Genomic DNA, 10444 nt, shown 5'->3' on the forward strand with positions numbered 1-10444 from the left:
TTCCTTCTTTTGTTTTGTTTTATAAATAAATTGATTTAATAGATGACAACAATAATATTCAACATCGCTTTTCTTGTATGGAAGCAACATACTCAAGTGAATGTTTAGCAAACACTTTACAAAACTATCCAGAATTATACAAAATGGAGAATGCAAAGGCTTGACACACACTGTATTGTTACTTACATAAAAAAAAAAATAGCTACGTGGAAAGAGTCAGTATAAAATGTTAAAGTATCTAGCCTGTCTGTGGTAATGACCATTATTCACATTTCTGTAGAGGGAAAAAGCTGTTTGGGTGCAAAACAAGAAAAGAAAGAAGCTGTAATGACCAAGAAAACATGCTTGTGGCCTACATACAGTGCAGAGTGACTACGTACATGTGATACTAATCCCTAAGTAGGACTCAGAGCTGGCCAATTATCTCAAGAGATTTGGTTGAGACTTTGTACTTATAGATTTTAACCAAGGTAAATTTGATCTGAATCAGCAAAATGTAAGGCACTGAAAAAGGCAAACAAAATGAATGTGTTTACTTTCTTGGAAATTGCTGTTGGCATAAAACAATGTTGAGGTAAGTGTCCAAGACCGCGCATAAGCTGAATTACATATTTAAAACCACTCTTTCCCTCTCTTTTTCCTATTTTCCCCTTAAAATTCAAAAATCTTCAGCTTGATAAAGTCCATGTAATGAAGGGATAGAAATATAGAACACTATCTACAAAGGAAACACGTTGCAGCTGTCCTTTTCCAATGCTCTTGTAGGAGTAAAAAACATGCTTGTCCCCCCCCCCCTCCCCCCCGAAAAAAAAGTGGTGCAGATGTACGTGTGTAATATAAAACCAGTCACAATAAAGTTACACCCTATAGGACATTGACAAAGCCACAAACTTACTACTCATATTATATAGTACAGTAACATCAAAAGGTTTGCTTTAGTTTGGTTAATAATTTTCTGATTTTGTCCGTCCAAGCATGACTGGGTCTCCAACACACTCACTGTACATTCCGCCTTATGAACGTAGAATGGCACACGTTTGTGAGGACATTTTTTTTTTCATTTTTGATTGGCTGTTGATCGACGACTCGCACTTTTTTTCCCGTGTGAATTTTCAAATGAGCAGTTCGCAACACGTCCGGTCTCAGTCCTGGCTCATCAAACACCTCTGTGACGCATCTTTGACGGCCCACCGACCCAAAGTCTCTCATTCTGATAATACTCAAATAAGAACCAATAACGAACCATCTTACACATTTCCTCTTGAACAGTGTAACCGCACGTAAATGTATCTTGCTTTATATTGGCTAAAAAAAGAAACAGGAAAAAACCCCTCTAATATAACATCAATATGGCACAGTCACACACAAACACGCACGCGCTCGCACTCGCATATTTGCACACCCACAGACAAACAGATCCACTCATAAAACTTCCCATATTTCCCTCTGCTCAGCTGGTCTCCCTCAAGGTCTTGTGAGTGTGGTGTAAACAGGCTGCTCCCAGTGTGTGGGGCTGTGAGAGGGGGCCACACTGGAGGGGTCTCCTATAGTAGTGTACAGAGGCCTCTGTGTCGGGCCCATGTAGGAGAAGGCTGAGTACAGCCCCGGGGCCTGGCTGGAGTGGGCGTAATACGCCCCGGGGGTCTGGTGGTCTCCGTAATCAAACTGCGCCCTGGAGGCCAACGAGGGGAACGCGGTGCCGTAGTGGGGGAGGCTGAGGGGGGTGTAGGTGACGTGGGTGCCTGAGGACGGAGAGGACGAGGCCTCCGCGTAGTGGCTCCCGGACGACGACTCGCTCTTGATTTGGGCCTTGGACGGGTCGGAGGACGACGGCGAGGCCTGAGGCTGCTGCTGCTGCTGCTGCTGCTTGGAGAGCCAGGCGGAGTGACCGCTGGCGGCGGCCAGGGCGTAGGCGTAGGACGAGGTGGAGGAGGCGGCTGCCGAGGCCCCTGCAGTGCCCTGCGGGTGGCCGTTGGGCGGCAGGTACTGGTCGAACTCGTTGACGTCGAAGGGCTCGATGTTGGACATGACCTCGTGGCTGATCTCCCCGATGTCCATGGTGCCGAAGTCGATGTGGGGCTTGGCGCTGGACGACGGCCCGCCGGAGCCGCCGTCAGCTCCCACTCCCAGGGCTCCCCTGGACCCTCCTGAAGCGCCGGCCGCTCCGCCCTCCCTCTTGGCGTCGGACAGCTTCCCGGATTGGAGCTCTGTCTTCGGGGTGGTGGGCGGCGTGGGCGGGCTGTGACCCTGACCTGCAGGAGGAAGACAACAGCCGTGTCGGGAGAAGACGTCAGGTACGACAAAAAGGAGGCGGTTCAGTTTCAACGGTATTTCGGTTACAAAAGGAAAAAAGTTGTGCCGTGGGACTGCGTACCAGCAGGATGGTGGTGGTGGTGGTGGTGATGGTGGTGCAGGTCTCCCAGAGGGGAGCCAGCTCCACCGTTGTGCTCCAGGTGAAGGGTCTTGTAGTGTGACTGGGAGTGGCTGGCCTCCCCTTCCCCCTGACCTTCCGAGTCACTCACAGTCATCAGTTTGCCGTTTTTGCGTCTCCGGGGTTGGTACTTGTACTCTGGGTAGTCCTTCTTGTGCTGCTTCCTCAGCCTCTCCGCCTCCTCGATGAAAGGCCTCTTGTCGTTCTCGTTTAGTAACCTGCGGGCAGCCAAACAAGCAGTCATTTTTAGCCCTGTAAGCCACCAGAAGTTATGTAAAGGTATTTTCTCAGCACTTTTAAAGTTGGATATATTGAGAAATTAAAAACCCATGGATCAGGGATCAAGGCAGAGAGAGGTTTTTCAGGGATAATTCTCGCTGGTTTAGTACAGATAATAAGATAAGCACCTGACAAATCATGAGAATTGTTATTCGAATCAGTAAGTTCTATTTCTACAGTTCAAGCGAACCATTTCAAACTTTCAGCCGTTCATTTTGCCACCATTCAACATTTACACACAGACTAAATGAGCCTCTCGGCTCAGCCAAAGATTTCATACAGACCTCCACAGTTTGCCCAGCGTCTTGCTGAGCTCTGCGTTGTGCAGGTGGGGGTACTGGTCCGCTAGCTTCCTCCTGGCCGCCTGCGCCCACACCATGAAGGCGTTCATGGGCCGCTTGACGTGGGGCTTCGCTTTGTTCCCGTTGTTGACGCGCACGGGCATCGGAACCAGTGTCCAGTCATATCCGTCCAGCACCTGACTGACCGCCTCCCTGATGCCGATCGGGAAACGGTCGTCCTCGTCCTCAGACTTGGCTCGGGATCCCCCGTCATCACCGACGCCATCGGCGACGCACAGCGCGGTGAGCTGCTGAGGCGGTCCGGTCAGAGGAGAGTCCTGACCGCCTGGTGCTCCGGGATGGTTCGGTGACAGGGAGTGACCGTCGTCGGACCCTCCGGGGCTCAGTTCCGCCTCGGACAGACTGTGCTCCTCTCCGGACATTTTTGGTTTGTTTAACTTCACCGCTTTCAAGACAGCTCTTGATGCAAATGTTGTTCCGGTGACAGTGCAGACTGATCAGAGTAAATAAATCGTTTTTGTTTGTTTGTTTGTTTGTTTTTTGCCAGAAAAAAAAAAATCTTTGATTGTCCCAGTTAACAGAAGCTCTTCTCAGGCAAAGCCATTCTGCTGCTGAAAACGCGTCCTAATCCGCGTTGACTGGAAATCCGCGTTGGAGCTTGTTAATCTAAAAGTGATTTTGAGCACAGGAGAAATATTTTAGAACCAACACTGGTCACAAACATAACAATTACATTTTTATTTAGTTTTTTCCCCCCCAATTTTTTGTTCTTATTTTTCTTATCAAACAAGACGACTCGGTTTACATCTAACCTAGATTCGGAAAAGTTAAATTCACAGATCGGAGATGATAATAATAATAATAATAATAATAATAATAATAATAATAATAATAATAATAATAATAATACGCTTTTTGGGCAATCAGTGAAAGTCGCATTTACATTAAAATTATCCCAAAAAATTAATTTCCCCCCGAAAATTACATAACTTACCAGTTAAGATGTCCAGTGGTTCAACATGGGAGTGCGTGTAGCTGACTGTAGAGCCGATGAATGGTCGCTCTGTGTAGCAACACCGGAGCTTAAAGAGCGCCTTGTGAGAAGAACTGGGAGGGAAAAAAAAGTGATTGAAAGTGGAAAACATTTCCAGAGAGGCAGCATTCCAACACAGGGCCAGCCACACCCCCGGCGCCGCACCGCGCTCCCATTGGCCCTCTAATTATCCCGCTGCTGTGATTGGAGGAGGGCAGCACCGTCTGTCCATCACTGCGGCGTTTCCATCAGGGAAGAGGTGAGATTTTACATCGGAGTGGCTTAAATGACTCTACAGTGCGCCCATTTAGAGGCAGGAGAAGGCCTGCTTTGTTGGACGTGTTGACATGTTATATCAAACAAATAAACAATCATGAAGAGAGTTATTGCATCGTTTGCTCGCGTTTTTTTAAGGAAAAGAATTGTGAAGTTCGACTCTGGAAAAATGTTTTTTTTTTTTTTTAAAGTGAGGGATATTTAAAAATATGTAGCGTAAAAGGACAGAATTTAAAAAAGAAAATATAAGTCCATCTGATGCGTGCAACGATTCTATCCTTTACGTATATAATAACTTAATGGTTGAAACATTATAACGGATATTTAATGTTTTTTTCTGAATAATAGTGGGGGAAAATAAGGAACACTCACTAATTTCGTTTTTGTGGACTTTAGTCTTGATGATCAACAGGTTGAGCACATTTCTGGAACATCAGTCTCTTTCCAGTTGTTTTTCACGTGGCCACTTTAGTGAACATTTCTAATTTGACTTTGATAACATGCATAAATCCAAACTAACATTTGGCTCAATATGTGTCGTGAAATAAAATAACAATAAAAGACAGACAGTTGTCCCACTTCACCGTCAAAAATAAGTCAAAATTCGAACATCTGTCTGTGTACAGAAGAAAACCAAAGGGAAAAACGCCGTTTTAATTGAATTAATACTTAAGCAGGTTCCTATGAGTTTCTAAAAAAAGAACTCGAAAGAACCCAAACACGCTGAAAAATCGTTTTCAGCGTGTTTGGGTTCGAGATTTACGGGTTAACGCCGCGATTCGCGCCGTTGCAGCGTTGTCCAAATGGGAAGAGGGGGAGAAACGACTTCATCGGCATCTGATGCGCGCAGACACACACACACACACACACACACACACACACACACACACACACACACACACACACACACACACACAAGCGGAGAAAATGAATGCAACAATAACCCCTGTGTGTCCGCCTGCCTCTCATGTCGGGCCCGACGCTCGGTTTTCTCCCTCTCTCTCCTCTTTCTCTTTGCTCTCTTTGTCTCCGGCTCAGGTGAATTGCGGCCATGTGATCAAACGCCCAAGCCTCTATCCATTAACCCTCGTAAATGAAAAAAAGTGGGGAACAAAAAGCAGTTTTGTGCCGCAAACATGGAAAAAATTGATAACAGAGAGCGATGTGTGCGTCTTTCCTCCCCTTATGTCCCGGCAAAGACACTGGTGGCGCTCACAGAGAAACTCCGTCCGCGGCGGACGCACGGACACACGGATATCTCGGCGCTGCTTCTCCCGCTGCGACGCTTTTTCGCCCCACGTTTCCCTCTAAGAACTCTGCCATAAAAAGCACCTGGATTCGGGGCCTCGGAGGTGCCGATGGTAGGGGGGTGGGGGTGGGCTGGGTGGGGGTGCAGCTGGCTCTGAGGGATGGAGAAGGGTGATGGGGTGGGGGGCGGGGTGGGAAACACCTGCGCGATGCACCCCATCGAACGGCCAGCAACGCTGGGATCCCCGGGTGAGGCCTTCTAGTGCTGGTGGAAGTGAGTGGTGTTTTGTTTTTTTTGTGTGTGTGTGTGTGTGTGTGTGTGTGTGTGTGTGTGTGTGTGTGTGTGTGTGTGTGTGTGTGTGTGTCCGTATGAACCAGAACCAGAGCCGAGGGCGGATGTGCGGCTTGTTTTGCAGGGACAGTGTTGTATATGTGCGTATCTCTTTGCAGGCTTCTGGAAATGGGACCGTGGCTGCGGTTTTTACGCACAGAATTTAGCGCCGCTGTACCGCGAGTTCAGGCCCCCGGGGAAGTGCGCCAGATAGGCCAAGGTGCTGTTTTCTCTCTACTGAAGGAAAAAAAAAAAAAAAAAAAAAAAAATGACACCACCCCCACCACCCACCCGCAAGGCCATTTTTTTCCGTCAACGCAAAAGGGCAGTAAATTAGGATTATCCAAATTGTCTTTAATTAAAACGCTTCTCGTTGCTTTAAACAGTTCGCATGTAATCTGTTTTGAGCATGTTGCCATCCATCGATTTTCCATTACGAGGCAAAAACGCTGATTTTTTTTTTTCTTTTTTAGAATTGTTTTTAATTAAAAGTTTCGCGGTATTTTTTCACCACTTCAGTATTTGTTTTTTTGTTTTTTTCGATGGTCTCTTCTTCTTTGCAAAATTTTCTGCTTGGTGACAGGCCACTAGAAACGATTAAAAAAAAACCTGAGGGAAAATACATTTTCTCCTTTAAAATCTACTTTCAGTGTCTGCAACAGATTTAGAAGATAAGGAACATTTGGAAGTTCGATTTTTTTCCCTTCTTTTTTATTTATTTATTTTTTAACCTTGAGGCTATTTTCTGCTAACGGAATTTTTAAACGGAAGCTGCTGCACTGATCGAGACAAATAACGTCAAACGACTCGAGTATCGTTTCTATAATATAATTAATTCAGCGATACGTTTGGTTTTTCTTTGAAAGTTAAAACGTGTCGTTAGGTAGGGGGGAGCGTAAGAAATAAGAAACTGGAACTAATTATGTTCATTTCACAGCATGGTTTCCACGCAAAAAAACCCACTAAAAACTGGTTTTTGATAACAATATTTTGATCACATCTGAGCGTGGTTTCTTATTTTACGGTCCGCTGGGCTGCTGTATTAGTTTGCCCGCGAGTGTTCAAAAAAATCCTCTCCGTTAAAATGAGAGGACCGTGAATCTTAATTTTTATCTTTCCGTGGCTGGCGCTTGTAACGTACAAGGTAAATATATGGTTTATTCTTTGCATCTGCTGTATCTTACCAGAGAGTATGTTACAGATAATATGTGAAAAGGGGGATTGTTTGTGGTCAGTCTTAAATGGGTTTAGATTAACGTCAGAAAATGAAATCCGGAACAGGTCTAGATTAAACGGAATGTTATTATTATTTTATTTTATTTTTTTATGTTGCTTCTAATTTGAAATATTCCTGCCTTGGCATTCTAATATTTATACTGCATTGTTCTGTCATTTTATTTTAATTTTTTTGTAGATAATGCAGAGATTGTACTTTATTTCTAAAACTTTTGAATCAGCTTTTTTTTTCACCACTGAGTTCTTTGTTAAACATTTGCTTTTACAGATTGGCTCATGGTGCTTAGATACTGAGAGGAAAATATGATTACGAGCTCATGTAGGTCCGTCTCTCCCTTGTTGCGTATACACGCTTCCAGCTGAAAATTCCACATTCTTTTTCTTAACGAGTGGAAAGACACTAAAGCTAGATAGACATCTTTTTATCTTATTTAATTAATCTGGAATTTAAAAAAAAATAAACAATTGTGTTCGGAATTTCAACTCGCCATGCTTCTTAAAGGCATTTCAGATATATGTCCTGTGAAACTGCTCCGGGCCTCGGGGGGAAGCAGAAATTTGATAGAAAATAGAGCTCACATGGTCTCGTCGTCCTTGTAACCTGCCATGTGACTGCAGTAATGGGCCTCTCCATGGCTGTATAGACCGCTGGGTCACAAGAGCCAGTTTCCTGCGGCTCCCGGGGGAGAGGACAGGAGGGTAAAGTCTCATGATCAGCCAGGGACTCAAAGGTCACGATCGATGGTTGGTGGGGGGTGGGGTGGGGGGGGGGGTGTAAGCAGCGTTCAGGTGCACGGAGCTCGGCCCATAAACCGTTGTGCGCGCGCAATCGGGTTCAACTCGGTTCCAGCAAATCTGTTTTGTGCCGACGATGTTTACGAGGAGTCGTGACAGTTCGCCGAAGGGAGAGGACAGAGTGGGGAGGAGGGGAGTGGGGGAGGGAGGGAATGGGGAGGGTAGTGGGAAGAAGGCGAGCGAGAGGAGCCATTTTCTCTGCCCTTAATACTCCAGCAACGCCCAGGGGAAATTCCTGAAATCTGATGATGGATGGAGAGATACTGGCGAGAGGGGCAGAAAACAGAGAGGCGCAAAGTGAGTGTGAGAAGTATGCAGATAACGCACGCACGCGCGCACGCACACACGCACGCACATACGCACGCACGCACGCACACACGCACGCACGCACGCACGCATGGCAGTCAAATATTCATGCCGGGTCACATTCTGCATTAAAGCGATGCATAATCAGTGGAGGCCATTCATTCCCCGCGTCAGCGGTCACATTTGGCCCGAGAGGAATGGCGTCACTCGTTCCGAATGATGATGACTGATTCCACAAAGGGATCCGAAATATTGTACTGCGATGGCTGGTTTTCTTTGTCTCTGTCGGATGCAGGAAGACTCCAACAGTTGTAAACATCCATTTATATCAGGCTTATCTGCGACCGAGACGGTTTTCCCTCCTGCTTTGTGGGACGGGAGGCGGCAACAATCCGTAAACGCTTTGTTGTTCCTTCAGCATTTTGTTGGTGACGACAACGCTGATTTTGTTAAAGCCGTGTTACATCTCCAGGTGCTGTTTGGTGCTCCAGAGTGAGGGGATTTCCACCTCTGTAAGCCAGGCGATGACACGCAGCTTCATGTGACTCGATGGTCATCAGCCTGAAAACTGCATTTGAAGTTTCTGTCTCATTGCTTCTCTCGCTGGGGATGACTGAGAGTCCCGGGGCGAAGACACAGGCAGAGGAGGTCAGCATTGCCACCACGTGTTTGTCAGATCAGGTTATTAACCTGCTGACTTTGCAAGAGTTGGGTGAAATCTAACAGTTGCAGATTGACTTCAGGGTCCCACACGATGCAGTTTTTTCAGACTTATCGACACTGCCGAAAGCACCACATTTAGCCCGCTGTTCACAGCCTGCGGCTAAAATGATGCTTTGTTTAACTTGGTCGCAGAGGGCCCAACAAAAGCCTGGTTGAGGTGTCACCACCTGGGAGACATCTCAGCAAAACATCTTCTGTGACATCACAAAGGGGCTGATTTGGAGAACTTTGTGTTTTAGCAGACACTATTCTCAGAGACGGAGAAACACAAAAGTGTGTAGAAAAGATTGGGGTAAAGAATTTTGCAATCAGTTGCACCTTTAGGTGTCTAATGAAAGGATTTATGGGCAGACAAAGTGTTGAACGTGTTTGCAGAGATGCGACAAGTGGTTTAGTGGCTCTTCATCTTCTCGGGATACAATCACGACTCATCCGGGCGGGGACGCACGCTGCTGCAGGTGTGGCTTTATCGCCCGACTTTATCCGCCGTGCGCAGTTTTGTGTCGACGATGGGGATGCCCCCGCGCCCTCCACGGCCACGGATAAAAAATGATTCTCTATCTGACCTCTGCCACCTCGTTTTTTTCGCCCACTTTCACCCAGTAAATTAGTGCAGCTGCACCACACTTAAATGGGTCCCCCTCTTTTCTCTCTCTCTCTGTCTCTGGGAGTGTACGAGAGCGAGGATGAATCCTCCCTTTGTGCTCCGTCCGCAGAGTCGCCCCCCCCCCTCCACCGCCTCCCACTCCGACCCCCAGCCCCACCCCACCCACCCCTCTATAGTTTCTTGCCTTCTCGTCCCCTTTTATTCGGGCTGCGGCGGCGGCAGCGCTGCTGAGCTGGTGGTTGCTGGCAGTGATGGTGGTGGAGGTGGTGGTGGTGGTGGCGGCAGCGGGGAAGGGATGGAGGATGAGGAGGGGGTGAACTTGTTGGACCACATTCCTGTGCAGCTGTGGAGGCTGGTGCAGACTGGGAGGAGTGTGTGTGTGTGTGTGGGGGGGGGAGGGGGGGGTAGATGGGAGGGGGGTGGGTGGGGAGCAGGATCATCATTGCGTTTTGCAGGGCATCATGAATGGCCTATTGTTTGCTGGTTCACTGTGTCCGCATCTCTGTGCTGCTGCTGCTGCTGCTGCTGCTGCTGCTGCTGCTGCTGCTGCTGCTGCTGGACGGGGGAAGAAATACAGGAGAGAAGGGATAAAGGAAAAGGGGCATTTAGCAATATAGCAATTTTTTTTTTTTTTTTTTTTTAAAGAAAAGGATGGTGAGAAGTGAATGAGAGGCGCGAGAGTCAAAGTGAAAACGCTTGGGTCTCATTTTGGGCTTCTGACTCAGAATCAGGGGGATGTTGAAACCCGGCCGGTGATGGTGGTGATGGTGGTGATGAGGATGGGGATGACGGCCGTGCACACAATGGTGGCTTTCATTTTATGACTCCATGACTGTTTGGGCCCCTAGGGAGGACATGCCAGCAAGCTGTTTAGTCA

General features: G+C 47.2%; 1 protein-coding gene across 1 annotated transcript; it reads right to left on the minus strand.

The window, feature by feature from the left end:
• On the minus strand, positions 1 to 4152 carry LOC142900056 (transcription factor SOX-10-like). Its single transcript, XM_076044082.1, has 4 exons — positions 4007 to 4152; positions 2995 to 3678; positions 2375 to 2649; positions 1 to 2252 (listed from the first exon to the last, which is right to left on the minus strand). The coding sequence occupies exons 2-4, from the start codon at positions 3432 to 3434 to the stop codon at positions 1465 to 1467; spliced, it is 1503 nt and encodes a 500-aa protein (XP_075900197.1). The 5' UTR covers positions 3435 to 3678; positions 4007 to 4152; the 3' UTR covers positions 1 to 1464.
• Positions 4153 to 10444: the final 6292 nt, after the last annotated feature.

This window comes from Nelusetta ayraudi, unplaced genomic scaffold (genome assembly GCF_046127955.1).
Source record: "Nelusetta ayraudi isolate G7.1 ecotype Tasmania unplaced genomic scaffold, CSIRO-AGI_Nayr_v1 ptg000004l, whole genome shotgun sequence".
In the NCBI taxonomy this organism is placed as follows: Eukaryota; Metazoa; Chordata; class Actinopteri; order Tetraodontiformes; family Monacanthidae; genus Nelusetta; species Nelusetta ayraudi.